Source organism: Bufo bufo, chromosome 2 (genome assembly GCF_905171765.1).
Source record: "Bufo bufo chromosome 2, aBufBuf1.1, whole genome shotgun sequence".
In the NCBI taxonomy this organism is placed as follows: Eukaryota; Metazoa; Chordata; class Amphibia; order Anura; family Bufonidae; genus Bufo; species Bufo bufo.
In genome coordinates, this window is record NC_053390.1 from 518,199,672 (window position 1) to 518,222,415 (window position 22,744).

General features: G+C 43.1%; 1 protein-coding gene across 4 annotated transcripts in view; it reads left to right on the forward strand.

Annotated features, from left to right (window-relative positions):
• Window positions 1-22,744, forward strand: part of INTS10 (integrator complex subunit 10) — an 85,128-nt gene that overhangs the window by 50,732 nt on the left and 11,652 nt on the right. For all 4 annotated transcript variants that reach the window (XR_005776292.1, XM_040417906.1, XM_040417907.1 and 1 more), the window contains 4 exons: window positions 3,545-3,700; window positions 9,960-10,068; window positions 17,147-17,226; window positions 19,427-19,589. Coding sequence is in view for 3 of the 4 variants with exons in the window: in XM_040417906.1 (XP_040273840.1) it covers window positions 3,545-3,700; window positions 9,960-10,068; window positions 17,147-17,226; window positions 19,427-19,589 (508 nt within the window). In the remaining variant the exon portion in view is untranslated. The remainder of the gene's footprint in view (window positions 1-3,544; window positions 3,701-9,959; window positions 10,069-17,146; window positions 17,227-19,426; window positions 19,590-22,744) is intronic.

The window sequence follows — 22,744 nt, forward strand, 5'->3', positions numbered from 1 at the left end:
ACTGTAAGCATGCTAGGGAGCTGTGGGAAGGGTTAAAAAAGTGAAATGCTGGTGACAGACTCCCTTTTAATACTGGGGGGTGCACTGCACCACCAATGTTTTTAAACCATTAATACAAAAATACATGAGGCGGGTACCGGCGACAGAATCACATAGCCGGCACCCAACCTCTATGACAGAGAGCTGTGATCAGCGGCAGTTAACCCCTCAGGTGCAGCACCTGTTTCTGCCGCCGGAATCCACCTCCTGTTTTTGTATTAATGGTTTAGCTATCGTCATTGGTGGCGCAGTGGCCACAGTCCCTCCCCTCCTCCGCCCCTCTCTCTCCTCATTGGTGGCAGCAGCAGCAGCACAGGGGGGAGTGAGGAAGAGACTCCTTCTCCACTGTGCTGCTGAGGGAACATGGCACGCGCAGAGAGCAGCACGCTCCATGTTCTCTGATACTAGGCTGTGCAGTAGTGCAGCCTAGTGTCAGCAAATTGCAGATCATGGTATCGAATCGATACCTGTACAAAAGTATCAATTGGGTATCGATAATTCGATACCTGGTGCAACCCTTCTCCCTAGACAAAATGAACCATTATAGCTAATGAAATGTATTTGGGAATATATTTATAATAAAGTAACATTTAAGTATTTTCATTTTCTTAATTCCCGGAGAACCCCTTTAAGTGCTATGAACAAGTATAATTGCATTATTTGTCATTTGCATTATGCCTATTCTTGGAGAAAACATTTTTCCAGTTAGTCTTTATTAAAAATGTTTAACCATTTGTCTTCTGCAGTCAACATTTACACACATACAGAGCAGGTTGTTCTTTCTCTTTCACAGTGGAATCCACACAGGAGCTGCCTGATGCTTGTTTTCTAGAGCATAGAGCTCATAAATGCCCACTTAAGATTGAATCTGTATCTATTTCATAAGAATTAATCTTGGGGCTCATTCAGACTACTGTATTTGTGTCTAAATCTGTTCCGCAATTTTGCGAGTCGGATGCAGAGCCACCATGTGCTGTCCGCATCCCTACTTCTGTTCCTTGGCCCGGCAAAAAAGATAGATGTCTGTTTTTGCAGACAAGAACAGGCATTTCTATCATAGGGCTGGCTGTTCCAAAATGTGGAATGCCCGCGGCCTGTACCCATGTTTTATGGATCCGCAAATTGCAGGCTGAAAAACAGATACCGACCTCTGAATGAGCCCTTTAAAGAGGACCTGTCCTCTCCTGACACATCTGGTTTAGTAACGATTTCCATTCCCTATTAAGTAACAATTCTGGAGCATCTTTTCTCGAACTATATGTTGTGCTGTTTCTCTGTTATTCCCACTATAAGTTTGTTACCTTTCACCTTGTCATAGGGCTGTGTCCCTGCACTGATTGGACAGTGTCAGACTATGCAGGGACCCCCTTCCTCCCACAACTGGTAGCATCCAGCTGTCAATTAATTAATGAACTGGTTTTGGTAATATCGGAATGCGACGGCAAAGAGTCATAGGAATAGGCCAAAAAATTGTCATTTCATGTGACATACCATTAGTTACTGACAGTAGTCTAGATAGGTCATCTGTAAATGAGCTTATGAGCTCTCAGAAAAGCAAAGAAAAGACTTGGATCTTCAAACATCTCCTTTGATGAATTTCACTGTGAAGGGGGAAACGACAACATTCATTGTATGTGGAAAAAGACTAAATGGAAATTTTAGCCCAAATAAGCACAATGCAATAATAAAAAATGCAATCAAAGCTGCCTTTGCCTTTTAAAGAGGACCTGTCGCCACAAAATACTGTGTAATCTGCAGGCAGCAGACTGGATAAGCTCCAATGGACAATAAACAAGTCCATCGATGCTTGTTCACATCTTAGGCTACTTTCACACTGGCGTTTCTGGGTCCGCCTGTGAGATCCGTTTCAAGGCTCTCACAAGCGGCCCCAAAACGGATCAGTTCAGCCCTAATGCATTCTGAATGGATAAGGATCCATTCAGAATGTATCAGTTTGCCTCCGTTCAGCCTCCATTCCGCTCTGGAGGCGGACACCAAAACGCTGCAAGTAGCGTTTTGATGTCCGTCTGACGAAACTGACCCAAACGGATACAATGTAAGTCAATGGGGACGGATCAGTTTTTACTGACACAGTATGGTGCAATTGAAAACGGATCCGCCTCCCATTGACTTTCAATGTAAGACCAAACGGATCCGTTTGCATTATGAACAAAAATTGTATTTTATTTTTATTTATTTTTTGTTCATGGTAATGCAAGCGTTTGCATTATAGGTGCGGATCCGTCTGTGCAGATACCAGACGGATCTGCACCTAAACGCAGGTGTGAAAGTAGCCTTACACAGACCGTTATGGAATTATTGGTACTGCAGTTGTTCCTCCCTCATTCACTTCTATTCATTATCAACAGCCCATCCCTGATTACACAGACCTATCAAAAATGAAAGGAGAGGAATGCTTGTCGCTGACGTTGTCCCCCCACATCCCTGATTACAAAAGTACTGCCGATAATTTTTCATCCTTTATTCTGATGAAAGATTCAAATCAGGACAATTTATAGTTGCCAGTTATCTGGAATGAGCATTCCTGTGAGCTCTAGCTTCTGATAATAGGCCCGAAATTTACTAACTGGCCCTTTCACCGAGGGTGCTGTTGATCACTGCTAAGACTGCCCTTGTGTACAACTGAACTTAGGCTACTTTCACACTAGTGTTAGAAGAATCCGGAAATCTGCATGCATACAGAGATCATATGTGTGCGGATCAGTTTTTCCAGATGACACCGGAGAGACTGATCCGGTATTACAATGCATTTGTCAGACGCATCCGCAAACATATGATCTCCGTTTGCATGCAGATTTCCGGATTCTTCTAACGCTAGTGTGAAAGTACCCTAAGTTCAGTTTTTTTTTCACATTTTTAAAGGTCTGCGAACGCACAGACCGGAAAACTGGATTCGTCAATGCGGTAATTTCTTGATCACTTGGTACCGGATCCGGCATTAATACATTTCAACGGAAATTAATGGCGGATCGGGCATTCCGGCAAGTGTTCCGGAATTTTGGCCGGAGAAAATACTGCAGCATGCAATACCGTAAAAGAGAGGGAACTGAAGACATCCTGATGCATACTGAACGGATTGCTTTCCATTCAGAATGCATTAGGATAAAACGGATGCGGTTTTTTTCTGGTATTGAGCCGCTAGGACGGAACTCAATACCGAAAATCTGCCCAGCTCCTTCTGCGCTAATAACTTGTTACCTGCAGATTGCACTGCATTTTCTGGTGACAAGGTTCCTTTTAAGGCATTTGTGACTGATACAGTAATGTAGATTTAGAGAAGCGCTTTACTTTTCCTTAGATAATTCTTGTATACCTGAAAGTGAGGGAAACAAAACATGGTTTCTAGTTCATCTGTGCTTTATTTTTTATTTTTTCCCCCTCAAATTAAGTGTAATGTTTTTTTTTTTGTTTTGTTTGTTTTTACCTGCGGTTTGTCTTTTAGAAGTTTCTGGTTCTCCTTTGATATATTGTTTTCTTCCTAAAGGGGCAACACAAGAAAGCAATTAACAGCCTTCATCTCATGGCAGCCTTGCATGGGCCTCATTCACCAACACAGCAAATGATGACTCAAGGAAACTTGGAGCAGCAAAGGTCACTTATCCAACTTGCAGCCTGCCACTTTGCCCTCGGGGAGTATAAGGTTGGACTTTAGTTTGTGTCTATGCAACTTATTTAATATCCTAACAGATCCCCAGCTTTCTCTGTGCATTCACACTACTGTATTTTGCGGTCCCCAAAATGCAGATCTACAAAGTACAGGTGACGTCCGCGTTGCTTCAGTTTTTTTTTTGTGTTTTTTTTCTTTTGTGGAATCATTGACTTCCATAGGTCCATGGTCCTCATTTGCAGCCAAGATTGGGATATGTTTGTTCGTTTTTTGGAACGGAAATATGGATATGGAAAGCAAACTGATGTTTTCCATCTGCTATTGGTATGTCTATTCTGCAAAGGATAGAACATGTCCTATACTTAGTATTGTTCAAGGACCAATTGACATCAATGGATCTGAAAACAAAAAAAGGATGCAAAACAGATGTCAAACATATTTTACGGATCAGTGTTTTGCGGATCGCGAAATACATACGGTCTTGTGAATGTACTCTAATTGGTTGTAGTCCTTTCTGTAGTGGAAATAATTCCTACTTAACTTTAGAATTATGCACATCGACATCTAAAAAGCATACGTTACAGAGAAGACTGATGACCTTCACCAACATAGTAGGTGCGGGTCCATTTATTTGAGTGTTGCTAATCACACTTGATCACTCTTCACACAGCCAGGTATCTGAAATGGTCACCAAAAGATTTTAGACTGACACAAATTTTGGATTTCACAAAGTTTGCTGCTTCAGTTTTTTTTTTTTTTCAATTTGCATTAACTCTAGATTGTTATTAAGAATTATCAGATCAATTCCAAATGTCCCATTGAAATTAAGTCAATCACAAAAACCCTATTTCAACTGCATTCCAGCCTTGCCATAAAATGACCTGCTGATATAATTTCAGTGATCTTCTCGCTGGCTCAGGAGAAAGTGTTAACAAGGACAAGGCAGCTAATATCACTCCGTCATGCTGATTGAATTAGAAGAGCAGACTGGTTGCTTTTCAAGGGGGTGGTGCTTGAAGTCATTGTCTTCCGTTAACCATAGTTACCTCCAAGGAAACCTGTAGTCATGTTTGCTTTGCATCAGTGGGGATTCACAGGCAAGACCATTGCTGCTTGAAAGATTGCACCTAAATCAACCATTTATCTGATCATCATGAACTTCAGTTGCTGCGAAGAAGGCTTCAGAGCACCCAAGAAAGTCCAGCAAGTGCCAGGACCATCTACTGGATCGGGTCACCACCAGTGCAGAGCTCCCTCAGCAATGGCAGCAGGCAGGTGTGAGATCATCTGCACCCACAGTGAGGCGAAGGCATTTGGAGGATGGCTTGGTGTCAAGAAGGGTAGCAAAGCAGCTACTTCTCTCTAAGAAGAACATCAAGGACAGACTGACATTTTGCAGCAAATACAGGGATTGGACTGCAGAGGACCGGCATTTTCTCTGATGAAGCCACCTTCAGACTGTTCTGAATGTCTGGAAAAATGATTGTCCTGAGAAGAAAAGGTGAGCACTACCATCAGTCCTGTGTCATGCCAACAGTAAAGCATCGTGAGACCATTCATGTGTGGGGTTGCTTCTCCTCCAAGGGAGTGGTCTCACTCACAATTTTTCCAAAGAACACTGCCATGAATAAAGAATTGTATCAAAACTATTCCAAGAGCAATTTATCTCGATGATCCAGGAGCAATTTGGTGGTGAACAATGCTTTTTTCATCATATTGGAGAATCATGTCACAAAGCAAAAGTGATAACCAAGCAGCTTGGCGAACAAAACATTGAAAGTTTGGGTCCATGGCCATGAAACTCCCCACATCTCAATGCCATTGAGAACCTGTCATCAATCCCCAAAAAGCGGGTGGACAAACAAAAACACAGAAATTGTGATAAACTCTAAGCACTGATTAGGCAAGATTTGGTTGAAATCTGTCAGGATTTGGCCCAGAAGCTGATATCCAGCATGCCAGGGCTAATTGCAGAAGTCTTGAAAAGGGGTCAACACTGGAAATATTGCATCTTTCATAAATCTGTTGTATTTGTCAATAAAAGTAAAAAAAAAAAAAAAGAATGAAATGCTTATAATTGTATTTCAGTATACTATAGAAACATCTGACAAAAAGATTGAAAAACACTGAAGCAGCAAACTTTGTGAAAACCCAAATTTGTCAATCTCAAATTTTGTCCTTGGCTGGACATAGTGATCCTCTGTTCTCTGCAGAGCAGCTAATAGAAATGGCTTCTTATTAGCTCCTGTGGGGGAGCTAATAAAAATGTCTGTCTTCCTTGCAGAAAGCTATTTCTATTAAGACTTCTTCACATCTGCATTGGAGGCTCAAAAAGACCACACAAAGTCCTGTATGCAGAACGTGCAGGTTAGGCTTGTTTTGCATATGCGTGAAACAGGTCTGGCAGGCTGTTCTGGCTTGGAACAGCCTGCTGGGTCCGTCCCTGCCATGCGCAACCTCGGAATTCCATCAGGTCCCATTCACTTTAATGGGGGGGAGGCGGAGATCCGGCCACAGCCCAGAAAACATGATGGTGATTTGGACTGGACAGAATTCCAGCAGCAGGGACTGATCCTGCCGGATCTGTTTAATGTATATGTGAAACAAGAATTACCGTACAGACTTCATTGTAGTCAATGATGTCTGTTCAGCTCTATTCGTGAGAGTTATGTGCAGAATCTCTGTCACGTCTGTTATTTTTGTTCTGCTCCTATGACGTAGCGGATCAACGGAAATGACTACCGGTGATGTAAACTCACACTTAGCTGCTCTGCAATGAACAGAATCACTATGCAGAGATCTGGCTGTGAGGAGAGTGCAAGAGCATGTGTGACCAGCAGCACTCAGCTGAGTATATGGACCTGCACATACTATGTAAGTAAATGCCATCAATTCTCAATGGATCTTTAACAGCATGTAAATGGTAAATATACTCATTTTATAAATCATAAAAATGAAGCATAACTAAATCTAAAGACCTTTTTATTTTATGCCCACAGCCAGCCTCCATGAATAGAAGACTAATACTTACCTGCTCCACTCCGCTCTGGTCCTCCGTGCTTGCTCCTACATGTCCATGTTCTGCTCTCCGGGCTGTTTACATCCGGTGCTGCATGGGCATTGTCAAATGCTCTACCGCAGCCAATAACTGGCTTCAGTGGTGATATGTCGGCCACTTCACTGCTGAAGCCAGGTATTGTCTGCAGCGGAGCTTGTCACCATGCCCATGCACTGTAGGATGTAAACAGTTCGGAAGCATGGACATGCTGGATCCAACACAGAGAACCAGAGCGGAGGGAAGCAGGTAAGTATGAATCTTCTATTTATGGAGGCAGACTGAGGGGTCTTTCCAGAGAACCCCTTTAAGCTGTGGTCATTGCTCATTATATTGCTGTAATGGAGAATCGGTAACAAGTAGCCAGCAAAATAGCGGGTAAGCATTAGGCTGCGTTCACACGACCATATCCATTTTGTAGTCCGCAAATCGAGAATCTGCAAAATACAGATGCGGTCCATGTGCATCCTGTAAAGATGCCTACTCTTGTCTGCAAAACGGACAAGGTTAGGACATGTTCTATAATTTGCGGCACGGCCACAATGTTTCAGACAGCACACGGATGACATCCATGTGCTGTCCATGTTTTTTTGCGTGCTTGTACGAATGACCAAAAATATGGTCATGGGAACATAGCCTAATTCCTGGGTAGTGACTTATGTATAAATGTAAGTGCCCATTTACCACTTCTTAATTTCCCACATGTAGTTAGCTTTTACTCCCTAGGCATGCCCAGAGCAGCAAGGTGTAGTGTGCCTGGCTTCAGCACAGTACCACTCGCTGCAATGTGCATGTCCACAAATTAAAAGGCAATAATGCAACGACAGCTGGAGTGCACACTTGACTCTTCGGGACAGCTGGAGTGCACACTTGACTCTTCGGGACAGCTGGAGTGCACACTTGACTCTTCGGGACAGCTGGAGTGCACACTTGACTCTTCGGGACAGCTGGAGTGCACACTTGACTCTTCGGGACAGCTGGAGTGCACACTTGACTCTTCGGGACAGCTGGAGTGCACACTTGACTCTTCGGGACAGCTGGAGTGCACACTTGACTCTTCGGGACAGCTGGAGTGCACACTTGACTCTTCGGGACAGCTGGAGTGCACACTTGACTCTTCGGGACAGCTGGAGTGCACACTTGACTCTTCGGGACAGCTGGAGTGCACACTTGACTCTTCGGGACAGCTGGAGTGCACACTTGACTCTTCGGGACAGCTGGAGTGCACACTTGACTCTTCGGGACAGCTGGAGTGCACACTTGACTCTTCGGGACAGCTGGAGTGCACACTTGACTCTTCGGGACAGCTGGAGTGCACACTTGACTCTTCGGGACAGCTGGAGTGCACACTTGACTCTTCGGGACAGCTGGAGTGCACACTTGACTCTTCGGGACAGCTGGAGTGCACACTTGACTCTTCGGGACAGCTGGAGTGCACACTTGACTCTTCGGGACAGCTGGAGTGCACACTTGACTCTTCGGGACAGCTGGAGTGCACACTTGACTCTTCGGGACAGCTGGAGTGCACACTTGACTCTTCGGGACAGCTGGAGTGCACACTTGACTCTTCGGGACAGCTGGAGTGCACACTTGACTCTTCGGGACAGCTGGAGTGCACACTTGACTCTTCGGGACAGCTGGAGTGCACACTTGACTCTTCGGGACAGCTGGAGTGCACACTTGACTCTTCGGGACAGCTGGAGTGCACACTTGACTCTTCGGGACAGCTGGAGTGCACACTTGACTCTTCGGGACAGCTGGAGTGCACACTTGACTCTTCGGGACAGCTGGAGTGCACACTTGACTCTTCGGGACAGCTGGAGTGCACACTTGACTCTTCGGGACAGCTGGAGTGCACACTTGACTCTTCGGGACAGCTGGAGTGCACACTTGACTCTTCGGGACAGCTGGAGTGCACACTTGACTCTTCGGGACAGCTGGAGTGCACACTTGACTCTTCGGGACAGCTGGAGTGCACACTTGACTCTTCGGGACAGCTGGAGTGCACACTTGACTCTTCATAAAGCATGCAGCATTTTAAAATTTTGATTTTGTTGAATTTGCTGCATCTGAAAAAAATAGGCTTGTTTGAAAAACAAACTCAGGTTTATGGCATAGTGATATAGCATGGTAAAATGCCCCCAGATGTAACTGCATGTCCAAGGTTTGCAAAGTGCCTTTGGAGCAGGGTTATGAGCTAAGCCTACTCCATAGGCATGTAATACAGCCGACACCTTGCCACAATGACTGGATCGGAGATAACTGTAATCCCAGTCATGTATCCCCCAGGTGCCGTAGCGAATAGCGACCTTGCCATCTCTGATCGGACCCCTTGCGGAAAATCGCTGGTTTACAATTGGTTGCTATGGCAGCCTGGGGGCTTGTGAAGTCTCTAACACCTGTCATACCATTCTGCAGGACTTCACAGGCAGGCAGTAAAAATCCCATAGGCTGCAATACTATTCTATTGCAGTCTATGATATAAGTGATCAAAGAATCGTATGTTAAAGTCCCCATACTGTATTGGTATTGCTACAGCAGAAAATGTCCGAACAATTAAAATATTTGTGTGTGGTGAGCTCTGTATCACCTTGCCTCCTCCCCTCCAGAAAAATGTTAATAAGTCATCAAAAAGTCATATTTACTCATTCTGCAGACTAAAATATAAAAATTATGGGTGTCAGAATATGGTAAGACATGGTAAAAACTATATAAAATTGATATCGCTGTAATCATACTGAACCGCAAAATTAAATTTTTAACTCAGTGAATGCCATAAAAAATGGCACAACTGCATTTCACGCCTTGAAGATTTTTTTTTTCTCCCCCACGTTTTAGTACATTATAGGGTATTTTGAATGGTGCAATAAAAAAAAATACATTTTGTCCTGCAAAAAAACAAGTCCTCATATGGCTATGTGTACAGAAACGTACATATGTTTGACTCTTAGAAAGTGATGAAGAAACTAAAAGCGTAATAAAATTTGGGGGTTAAAATCAGTATGGTCCACTAGCTGTTGTAGTGGTCATGGTGCGGTATGAATGGAAACCAAGGCTTATTTAGGCTGTCCGACACATTCCCCTGGAGTAGAAGTCGCCTTCTGAAGTGCTTCCTTTTTTCTGTATATATTTGTAAATCTCAAAAAAGAGTTTGTTAGTGTATTTAGCTTCCAGCAAACCTACTTTATATGTTTGTAATGTATACTAATGTAATATTCTCGTCTCTCTTCCTTTTAGCTAACATGTGAGAAGGTCCTGGAGCTAATTAATTTTATTGTACCCCCACCACAAGAAGTTTCCAAAACGAGGGAGGAGCAGTCCAAAGTTAAACCGAAATTCAGAAAAGGTATTTTATGCAGAGTCCTACCACTTCAGAAATATCGCACTCCCTTTAAGATGTCGTGTAATGCTCCACTGTTTTGTTTCCTTATTAAAAGGAACTGTCGCCGGGTTTTACTCTCAGGGCTCATGCACACAAACTTACCATGTTTTACAGTCCGCAAACACTGATGCCGCCAATTTATGGAACGGGCGGCCCATTATAGAAACGCCTATTTTTGTCCGCAAAACGGGCAAGAATAGGACATTATCTATAATTTTTGCGGGACCACGGAATGGAGTAACGGATGCAGACAGCACACGGAGTGCTGTCCGCATCTCTTGCGGCCCCATTGAAGTGAATGGGTCCGCATCCTAGCCGCAAAAAATGCTGGTCTGGTGCGGAACCAAACCACATTGGTGTGAATGCGCCCTTATTAATAGTTGCCACATGGTCTTTTAATCAGATCCAGACAGCAGGGCTGAGCCTTTATCTAATTGTAGCGGTCTTCTGTGACTGGAGGTGGAACATGACTGGTCTCCAGGTCAGATCCTGGGGTTTGTCCATCTCTTCTACTGGTACTGACAAAACTATGCTTGATCTGTCACCCTTACCCTTCAAGTAGGAATTTACATTGTCTTACACCCTTGTGCTGTTAGCCCCCCGTCCCCCTCCATTCCAATTCCCATTGTGTTTTGCTTCTTAATCTTATAATATATCTGCTTTTCCCTCAGATTTATGGACTGGGTATTAATGTAACTGTCAGACTTTAATAAAAATATATTGAACCATAAATGGTTCCCATTATGCTGCATGCCTTGAAAATATATTTCTAAAGGTATACCTATTGGTTAACTACATACTTACGAAGCTCCGTAGGGAAATGAAAGGGGTTTTGAGAGTACCTTTTTAACTGTTGACCTGTCCTCTGAATAGGTAATCAGTATCTGGTTAGTAGGGATCCAACGCTTGGGACCCCCACCTTCTCACAGCTTTCCCTTGACCAGTGATGTCATTTTCATCGGTCACATGGCTTAGGATCATTCAAGTGAAGGGGGCTGAGCCGCAATACCAAGCACAGCCACTATACAATGTTCGGCGCTGTGCTTTGTGAGCTGAGAAGTACTGGACTATAACCTGACTAGCCATGTTCCTGCATGCCCCCTTAAAGTTCCAGCATCACACATGTCAATCTGAAGTGACTGTGCACAGAAGTGTGGCTAGCCACTATACTTCTTTGCAAGGGGAGGTTTCTCCTCGCTGGGACTATCTTCGTCACACAGGCCCTCCAGCTGCAGTGTGATCACCATGCTGCACACTTCCTTCAGCCGGGAGAGTGCTTCACTAGACTTAATGGTGCAGGGATTAGAATAAAATGCCATTGACACAAAAAAGGGCACCTCACGGGTGGAAAAAAACCACACTGCAAGAATATAAAAATGCCTGTTTTGTCCTGTATTTAATATTTCCCTTAGACTTCGATGCAACATCTGAAACTGGTGTTTCTTGCCTAAAAAAAAAAAAAGCAAAAAAACCACCAGAAATGCACCAAAAACTCAAAACTCTTCAAAAACGCCCCCCAAAACATGTGTGACATCAGCCTTAGGCTCCATTCACACGTCCGCAAATGGGTCCGAATTCGTTCCGCAATTTTGCTGAACGGGTGCGGACCCATTCATTTTCTATGGGGACGGAATGGATGCGGACAGCACACAGTGTGCTGTCAGCATCCGCATTTGCGGAGAGCGGCCCCGATCTTCAGGTCCGCCGCTCCGCAAAAGATAGAACATGTCCTATTGTCCGCAGCTTGCGGACAAAAATAGGCATTTCTATAGGGGTGCCGGGTGGGTGTGTTGCGGATCCGCAATTTGCGGGTCCGCAACACCCCATGGACGTGTGAATGGAGCCTTAGGCACTAAGAAAACCGACAGTTGGTACTAGGGCCATGAAACCGCATGACGAGTTGCGCCAACTTATCATGACACGTGATTTTTTGATAACTTTGCTGCAATTTGCCATTTTGACATTAATACAGTCATGCACAGTTCAACACTATTAATAAATCCAGCAACTCCCCCCAATTATGTTAGTCCACGGATGTGTGAACACTTGTATTGACTGTGCAGTGAAACGTCATCTCTCGCACAGGATTAATATTGCACCCCTGGATATCTGGCTTTATCGCTGTGTAATATGTAATGGACCCTCACTCCCAAGCAAGACCACCCAAACCAAAGATTATGAAAGAAATGCACAAAACACTTACATTGGGTTTTAAATAGAGATACTTTATTTAGAATCAAATTGATGTATTTTCTTTCAGTGCCTCAAATTTATTCTCAGGCCAATTGCTATGAATAGGGCACTGAACATGGCACAACCCCGACTCACAAAGATTCACCCCCCCGCACTCAGGAGAGGAAAACCCCCTGTGGGGGAAACCTCTAGGGAGCCATGGCTGGAGGGTTGCCCTTCCCTTGGGCTTAGGTTAATGCCAATATGTAACCACATATTTTCTCAGAAGGTGTACATTTACAATTAGATATGATAGAAATTCATTATAAATATGACAAAGGACATCGAATAGTCATACAGGTTAAAGAAACTGATTAGTAAGCAGTTACACAATATTAAACACTCTGTGCCAGCCTCTTACGGAGATAGCCAAATTCGACCACTCCTGGCCTTACACATAAATTTTCAGCAGCTGGCGCTGGATGGGAGGGAGATCTGGCTGCAGCATCTGTCGACCTATTGATGGCTAGGGCTAATTTGGCTGATCTGGCTGGCTAGGCGGATAGGGCTGATCTGGCTGGCTAGGCGGGCATCCCCTTCCTCCCTCTACAGATGGTGAAGCTCCAGGTCTCCAGACACATCAAGCATTGCTCTGCAAATGGCCGTTTGTCCTTCTGTTATGGAATCTTTTTCCATGGCTTCTTTATGTCATAGATATGTATCTATGACATCAGCAGCACCGTTGCCATAGTTACTACTTGTGTTTACTACCGATGCATGGCACTTTCACTTTGAACTCGCCCACAATGCTCCAAAGTATTAACCCTCTATTGACTGGCATTGTGCTTTTCTACAGAAGCCTGTAAGATGTAGTAGTCACTCGGCAGGCTTTTCATCAGTATGGCGATTTAAACCATTCCCTAATAAAGGGAAGTTAGTGAATGTTTCTCCAGATTTGGGGTGTGATGTGCACATTAATGGCCTAAAACCTTATTAAACATGTAAATGAACAATGTAAGAGTGAGTGTGCCATCACCAAATGTCTCATAGATCAGCTCCTCTTTCTCTTTGGAATCTATATAGTAAGGCAGGGTCAGAATAAGGTTTCTGGGAGTACGGAGCAGTCCATTTATTTAAGGGGGGGGCAGCCTGGACTACTGTGAGGCCCTCCTCCACCACATACAGGGGGACATTTAGTAAGGCTTGTAGTATACCAGATGTAAATTTCAGTGCAGCGTGTACCATAGCATAAGTGCCAATATTTCCTAGTTTGCCTACGGAGTGGGATGGTTGTAGCATGCAAAGCATTTTCTTCTCCAGGATAGAACCCTTGTGATCATCAATATATATAATATGCCCCACCTATTCCACGATGCATTACGCCCATTTTCAGGAGACGTCACACCCTTTTCCAGCACATATGGGCCCCAGGTGCTGATGAAACATTCCGGCACAACAACCCGACATGTCCTGTGAGGATGACGGGAGTGGTAGTCATGGCTTGGATGGGTGCATTAGTTGCTCATGGTGAAGTTCCCCACTCTGGTGTTCCCTGGGGCCACGCAGTGGATGGAGGGGTGCAACTCTGCCTCCCCTTGGGGCACACCCTGGTATTGGGTCTCCTGCCTGATGTTGGCTGTTGTGCCCTTGATGTTAAATGTGTGTAGTGATGGGTGCAAGCCAAGAGGACTGGATCGGCTGATGGTGGTGCAGGACAATGACCAGGTCATTTTTAAAGGCAACAAATTCAAGGACACTTTTACTGAGGTAGTTTTGTCAGATCATAAACAAAGTCACTGGTAGTAATAAGTTCAGTTTTTCTCGAGTACATGCACAATCTTTCCAAGGCTGAATATAAGATAGCAGGCTATAAGATGGCTGACTCCGGGTCTCTTTACAACTTCCCAATTCGACCAACTTCCCAAAGCGAGTAAGTATGCTTCCCTCCACAGATCTGGCAAGGAGGGGTTTTGAAAGCTTAATAACCCTTTTTAAGTTTATAGTATGGGTCATTATATGTATATGCAGCTTACCTAGGATCTCCACCTTTTCCCGCTAAAGGAATACCAGCCTAGTTTATGCGGGTAAAAAGGAAGTGTGGCTTCAGTGGCATTTCTTTGTACATATATTTGACACAACAGCTGTAGCCCAGCTTATCCGAACTTAAACTAAATGATAACTGTTTATACTGTAGCGACAGTCAGTGAGAGAAAATGTCTTTTCTGAATGCTAGAAATCTTTTTTTCATAGATATATATAAAATATTTAATTTTATCTAGTGGCAGTCATTATTGCTTTTATACAGTGTGTAATAGTATCCCTAGAAAAGCGGTGTGCATATTTCACTCTAAAGATCGGGTATAGACAGAACAAGGACAGTATAAAATTGAAAACTTTGATGTTTTTGGTGAAAAGTATTTAGTGCGACTTATTTGAGGCAGTGATGCAGAGGCTGGTAAACGTCTGGGTCATGGTGTCAAACTGCCTAATTAGGTGCAGAGGGGTGATCTTCTCAGGCCTCCTTCACACGTCCGTGATAACATCAGTGACAAGATGTTCAGTGGTTCATTTGTGAGGATGTCTAGAAGGATCCTTGTTTTGGCTGTTTTTTGTCATCTGTATTCCACGTACACTGCTAGGATGAAAATTTAATTTCCAGAGCATCTCCTACCAATGGTCTGTAAAAATCATTGACACAACATGGATGCCATCCGTGTTGTATCGGTAGTTTTCATGGTCCCATAGACTTTAATGGACGTGTTTGTTCTGCATCACAGACCAAAGTAGTCTTGTTTCTCAAATTTTTCCACTGACCCATGGTCAATGGAAAATCACTGATGTGTAAATAAACACATTAAAATCAATGGGTACATGTGCTGTCCATAAAGATCACGGACAGCACACATCTGTGAATCACTGACATGTGAGACGCCTCACACATTTTCTGGATGAAAATTAGACCCATATGTAACAATTGGAGCAAATATGCTGTCTGATGCACAGAAGTCCATGTTAATCCTCCGCAAGTGGTCATCTAAAGTTTTTTTTATAGGGAGAGGAGATCTGTGCCTTACTTCCTCTCCCTACAGTCTGTTGGCATGTCCCTTACTGCCCCCCTCCATCTCAACGCTGGATGAGATTACAGCCACTGAAGGGGGACTGCTTCAACCTGGTGTAGCTCAGGCTGCATAGCAGCTAGAGATATGAGCCAGGTCTTTTTTAAAGAAATGCACTGCAATCTGCATGCCTCAAGTTAGAGCAAGAGGAGCTGAGCAGATTGCTATAAAGTTTGGTGAGAAAACATTCAGTAAAACTTGTAGTTTAAATCTCTGCTGTTTCTGACTTCAGTTGTACATGGGAGGAGGTGTTACCAGTGATTGATAGTATTTTCTGTGTAAGTGTGTATACATAGGTGGCTGTCAGTCACTGATAGCTGGACATGGGGGTGGTCTTAAATTCCAAAAAAAGAGAGATTGATATTAATCTGCTGAGCTCCTCCAGCTCTATAACATGCTGCCTGAAGATTGCATTGCATTATGGGGTGACAGATCCTTTTTAAATCTGACATTTAGAACAAGACTAGGATCTCATTCCAGATTTGGTTTCCAGGTATGATGTCCAGCTGTATGGCATCTAGCGCTGCAATTCTGTTCTTTCTCTGAAGCTGATGAGCTTTAAAACGAGACCTTGCTCATAGCGCTAGCTAGCTACTATAAAGCCTCCACCTTAGCCAGGTTGTCAGCATTAAAACAAGACCAAAATCATTGCAATAGATCAGAAATAGCCCTCCGAAGCCGCCCTCCATCTGCAGCCACACAGCCCAAAGGGTTTATTTTAAACAGTATTGTCCTTTTGTACTTGAATGAATCCTGTTCAGGCTGATTAAAGGTAAAAAGCAAACTGCCTTGGGCAATTTATAAGGGTAGAACCTGGTGATAGATTCCCTTTAGAGGGGTGTTGCAGTCACCGTATATAAAGTTACGCCCTATCCACAGAATAGGGGATAACTATTAGATCTGTGGGGGTCCTCCCGCTTGGTCCCACACCAATCATGAAAACGGGTTTTCCATGCAGCTCCTCGAAATGAACAGAGTGGCAGGTTGGGCATGCACGTTGGCACACTATTTCTATGGGAGTTCTAAATGGTCCAATTAAGTCAATCAGTGCTTTTACAATGTTGAATAAACATAATGCCTACTCTGGAGTACCCTGAGCAGTAACGCTGTCAAAGACGCAAAGCTTGTTACTGTTACAGCCCATTTTGCTATTTAGTGTTAAATCCTGCTGCTAATATGCCGTACTCTTTTATGTTCTGTATATGTGATGGCACATCTGCCCTCGAGTAATGTCCAATCACATGTCTCTTACATTGGAAGTCCTCTGGACAACAAGTGGCTCGTGTTGCTAAAATTAAGGTATAGCTGCTCCAGTGAAGGCATCGCCTTATGTTTTCCTGGGTTTTTATTTTTACATTGTCTCCTTGTGATAATTGTAACTAGAAAAAAAAGACAGGGCATTGAGAATCTTTCATTTAAAGGGGTTTTCCAGGCTTTTTATATTGATGACCTGTCTTCATGATGGGTTATTAATATTCAATCAGTGAGGGTCCTACACCCCACACCCCCACTAATCGGCCTCTGGTGCTGGGACTGCCACTGTTGTGCTTCCTGTTCCATTCAAAGTGCTAGTTCCAGTGCCAAAGGCTGCAAGGAACAGCTGGTCAGTGGGGGTATCGGGAGTTGGATCCTTACCAGATACTAATGATCTGTCCTGAAGGTAAGTCCTCAAAATCAGGAGCCTGGAAAAGCCCTTTAAAACATGCTACAGAAGTATACACTATACTGAGTGATTGTTCCTGTTTGTATTTTAGGCTCTGACCTTAAGCTGTTGCCTTGCACTAGTAAATGCGTAATGCCTTACTGTCTTCAGCTGTTATTGGCAAGTATAAAGGTAAGTAACTTATCTTAAAAACAAAAACAAAAAACTTGAACCTATAAATTAAAGACTCGGACTGGAAATCCATGGTCAGGGGACTGAGGATTTTACCAAAAAGAAAAAAAAACCTCTCCGTACTCCAGTCTTTACTCCTTCCAGTCCCTGCTGGACCAGAAGTGTAATGTGCATGTCACTGCTGCCAGGCCAATCGGTGGCCTTAGCAGTAATTTCGGGCACGTCATGTGCCCTTTTCTGTGCGTCACCAGTGGGGTGTGGACGGAGCAGGGACTGGAGCTCGGTGCTAGACCCAGACTGCTTTTAACAAATGAGGTTTTCTGTTTTAACTTTGACACTGGGAATCCATGGCGCCAGAGAACTCCTTTTAAAGGGCTTGTTTATATTACAGAATCAATTTTACAAGGAAGTTAGCAGAGGAGGGGTCCCATGTTTAGGACTCCCCTTTATTAGCCAGATATAGGGGGAGGTTTCTCATTTAGTTTGCTCCAGAAAAGTGGTGTTCAAGTCGCAAACTGTATGTTTTCGACTTCTTAAATATGACTTTGGAAAAAATAGTTGCAAGTGCCATTTTTTATGACAGTCGCCACTTTTCTGGGGACGTGGCCAGCTCCTGCGACAAATCTATCTTCATTTATGCCAGTTTTCTATCGCAAATGAAGCTAGAAACCTATTGCAGCTCTGAGCTGCCGTAATTTTCTCCTTAGGTGCACGGACTGCCGGAGGATCCACCTAATTTATGATGAGACTTGCGTCTCATCATAAATTAGACACATCCTCCGGCAGCACAGCGGAATATCGGGAGCGATAGAAAGCGCCAGTTCTGAAAAGTCTCTCCCATAGTCATTCACGCAGCAGAAACACAGCTCATTGATCTTAGTGAGAACTGTGCAGTGTTTAATTTTACCTGCAGTAGTATTGCAGGGTAATGGAAAATTTTTGTTGAGTTCACCTGTTTAGAGCTGATCTCAGTAGCAGGACAACCTGTGATCGGGTGGCCCTTCTGACAAATATTCTACAGTTTTCAAACCAGCACCTGGATCTGAATTCGTTTCTAATTGCATGTAATTAAAAATTTTGTAAAACCACTAAGTTATTCAGTAAAATGTATCTATAGTGCCATCTGCTGTTTGTTCCCCCCCCCCCCCTTATTTCTTTGACCTGCTCACTGAGATGGCCGCACATGCTCAGTTTCATCTTTCAACTGCCTCCTGAGCTGTGATAGGGAGAGCTGAGACACGCCTCCTTAGCTGCAGCAGAAAAGACACTCCCCTTGAGCTGTCAGCTTGATATAAATCTAGCAGAGCAATGAATGAGGAGATGAGGTACAGGGCTGGTTCTAGCTTTGTTAGAAAGAGGTTGTCATGTATTATATATTGTCTGGTTTTCAAGTTTTACATTAGTCAGGGGATAACCCCTTTTATGGATACATACACAGAAATGTACATACTGTATATACAGACAGAATACTCGGCAACATCTACTTGCATTTCAAGCATTAAAGGGGTTATCCAGCAGATAAAAAACATCTTTTAAAAAGGGACAGAATGTGTGACAGAAAGGGAAAACCAGCAACATTCACCAGTACAGTCAACCAGTGCCGTTCTTACTTGGTCCTCGCTTGTCTTCCTGGTCCCTCTCTCCATACATAGAATATATCAACTGCTCATCAAATGACTGTCTGAGGTCGGTCACCATTGTGGCCAGTGAGTGGATTGGTTGAGCATGTGGAGAGCCACCAAGAAGTATAGTCCTGCTCAGGACCCTGTAATCATCAGAACACCAAGGGATGGCCTGGGTGATTTCCTTGTTTTTGTATTTTTAACCCCTTCTGACCCAGTTGTTTGGAGGACAAACCCTTTAGTATCTTGAGGGATCCGTATTAGAGATTTTCAGATTTCTTTATAATAGAAATGTTATATCTGGTCAGTGAGGGTATGATATACCTTTTTTAATGTGACTTTTATATGTCTAACATTCCTTCTCTTCCGGTGAATATGGTTTTAGCCTCCCAGATGTTTCCTCTCAGATTCAAGCCAACTGCGGATAATAGATGTCCACGAGATTCTGTTGTAAAATGTACTTTTTGCTTTGTGAGATAGCTGCATTCATAGAGATGCCTTTCATGTAGCACTTCATTTCTTACTTGTGTAAATGCATACCATGATTTCATGACCACCCTTTGCCTTTCCTTCTTTAGCTCAGAGCCTTCTCTGATAATAGAGATGATATGGCTCTTGGTCACCTGATTGTGTTGTTGCAGCATGACTGGCCGAAAGGAGAGAGCCTGTTCTTAAAAGCTATAGGAAAGATTTGCCAGCAAGGAAACTTCCAATATGAAAACTTTTTCAACTACATAACAAGTATGTTCATATGATATTTGCATTGTAGACTTCTTACCACAATTTAACAAATTACCATAATATGTTATTAAAATGGTATCAAACTGCTTTTAAAACATTTGCATGACACTGGACAGCCGATTGGTCCGTGAGCATTGATTACAATGATGCTGTGCACGTCCTGTGCCGCTCTGGAGAGTGTGCTCGGCTGGGCAGACTAGATGGGCCAAATGGTTCTTATCTGCCGACACATTCTATGTCTCATGACAGCTTAGCTGCTGCTCTAATAGCTGAGATTGGATGAACCTCAGATCCTGACTGGTCACCAGGGTAAGGACTGACCTACCGCAGCTTGATCAGTGGGGACTGGGGAACTCCTGTGCAGTTAGTCCTGGGGACCTAGAAAAGACCCCAGTGCTGTCTGTATTCTAAGCCTGCTGCTAGGATACACACAGTATGATGTATAGGCATATGGAAGTATGAGTGCATTATTAATGTAAATAATAATCCCTTAATGTGATTAAAGTGGAGGGAAAAAGTCTAAAAATTTTACTATTCTCTTAATTTGTAAAAACAAAGCAAAAAACTACACTTAGTAGGTATTGAGATGAGGGTAAAACCTGAAGAATAAATCTGTTAAATCAATGATTAAAGTGTCAAATGTGAGTAGTATAAAAATAGCAATTATGAAAATCGCTCTTTTCTATATCCGTGCAGCAAATAAATATTTGATATAAATAACACAATAAACCATGTACTGTTAAACACAGTGCCTGCGAAAATGCAATTTTCGAAAAAGGCATAAAACAGGGAGCATACAGCCATATCAGTTTAATTAGAATTTTTTTTTTTTATTACTGTGTCATTAAAGGGGTTGTCCGGGTGTTTAATATTAGGTAATCAATATCAGATTGGTTGGGGGGGCGCGACTCCTGGATAGGTCATCAGTATTAAACACCCAGAAAACCCCTTTAAAGCCCAGACTTTAAGAACAACACTCGGCCGTTCCCAGCCCACAGCAGTGACCTGCCTCTGCCAGTGATTGGCAGTTTATCAGCAGTCATTTTTTGTGTGTCAAAAGGCACCAGCAAGTACAGATCTGCAGGGGATCGGGAAGAGTTGGAAGTGGAGCAGTGAGGGATTGGTTAGGATATATATATATATATTAAATTTATTTTTTTACTTCCAACTCATATAAAGATACGTCAGAAAACAGACCAGAGTTTAAATACTGTTTAAAAAAATAAATAAAATGTATGTGTTCAGCACTATTCACACGGCTACAGAGGATATGCCATAAATGTCTGATAGATGTGGGTTCTGCACCAATCTCCAGAACGGGGACCCCTGTTCCAAATGGTGTGGCAGCTGCCACATCCATGGAGACAATGAGTGGGGAGATAGTTGCCCTCAGCTGTTTTTGTAACTCCCATAGAAGCAAATCAAAAGAGCTACAGGCATGCACAGCCACCTCTGTATTCATTCTTCGACAGGATTGACCAGGTTCCCCTGTTTTGGAGATAGGTGCAGATCCCAGAGGTAGGACCTGAATGTATTAGATATTTGTGGTGTATCCTGTGGATATGATTAACCCTTTAAGGACCCTCACTGTACATGTACGACGCTGGTGGACGTGACTTAAGGACCAGCGCCGTACATGTACGGCGGGTGCAGGAACTGCGCCCGCCCGATCACCGGCAGTCACTAACAGCCGAGCCTCTGCTGCATACGCCGGCATTGGTGAAAACACCTTATATGCCGCTGTCAAAGCTAACCGCGGCAAGCAGAGGGTTTGCGGAGGTTACGGGTGCCCTCTGCTTACCCATCGGGTCTCCGCGCTGTAGTGACGGGAGCCCGATGGCAGAGAAGGCAGCCCGATGCCTTCCATAGGCATTGGAGCTTGCCTTCTACAGAAGCCTGAGAGATCCAGCCATTAGGCTGGGTCTCACAGACAGGCTGTCAGCATACAAGCTGACACGCAATGAATTACAATACAGGATGTATTGTAATGCTTCGCAGAGGGGATCAGACCCCAGAAGTTGAAGTCTCAGAGTGGAACAAAAATAAAAAGTAAAAAGTGTTTTTCATAATGGGGAAAAAAAGTTTCAAGTAAAAATAATAAAATAGAATGTTGCCAAAATAAAACACAAAAAGTTGTAGACATATTGGGTATTGTTGCGTCCGTAACTATTGGCTCTACAAAAATATCACATGATCCACCCCCTCACCTGAACGCCGTAGAAAAAAATAAAAACTGTGCTAAAACGATCTTTTTTTTTTTTTTTTTGTCACGTTACCTCACAAAAGTGCAACACCGAGCGATCAGTCATATGCACCCCAAAATAGTACCCATTAAACCGTAATCTCATCCCGCGAAAAATGAGACCCTACCTAAGACAATCGCCCAAAAAATAAAAAAAAATATGGTTCTCAGAATATGAAGACACTAAAACATGATTTTATTTTTCGGTTTCAAAAATGCATTTAAGTAAAACTTAAATAAAAAAAGTATACATATTAGGTATTGCCGTGTCCGTATCAACCTGCTGTATAAAAATATCACATGACCTAACCCCTCAGGTGAACACCGTAAAAAAAATTTTTTTATAAAAACTGTCAAAAAGCCATTTTTTGTCACTTTACATCACAAAAAGTGTAATGCCAAGCAATCAAAAAGTCATATGCACTCTAAAATAGTACCAATCAAACCGTCGCCTCTTAACGAAAAAAATGAGCCCAAAAAATAAAAAAAACATGGCTTTCAAAATATGGAGACAGTAAAAAATCTTTTTTTTTCTAAAATACTTTATTATGTAAAACTGAAACGAGTTATATAAAGTAGTCATATTTGGTATTGTCGCATCCATAACAACCTGCTCTATAAAAATAGCACATAATCTAACCTGTCAGTTGAACATTGTAAAAAATAAAAACGGTGCCAAGACAGCTATTTGTTACCTTGCCTCAGAAAAAGTGTAATATAGAGCAACCAAAAATCATATGCACCCTAAAATAGTCACTTTTTTGCAGTTTCTACTCTAGGGGTGCATCAGGGGGTCTTTAAATGTGACATGGCAACTTAAAATTATCCCAGTGAAATCTGCCTTCTAAAAACCACATGGCGCTCCTTTCCTTCTGCGCCCTGCCGTGTGCCCTTACAGCAGTTTACGACCAAA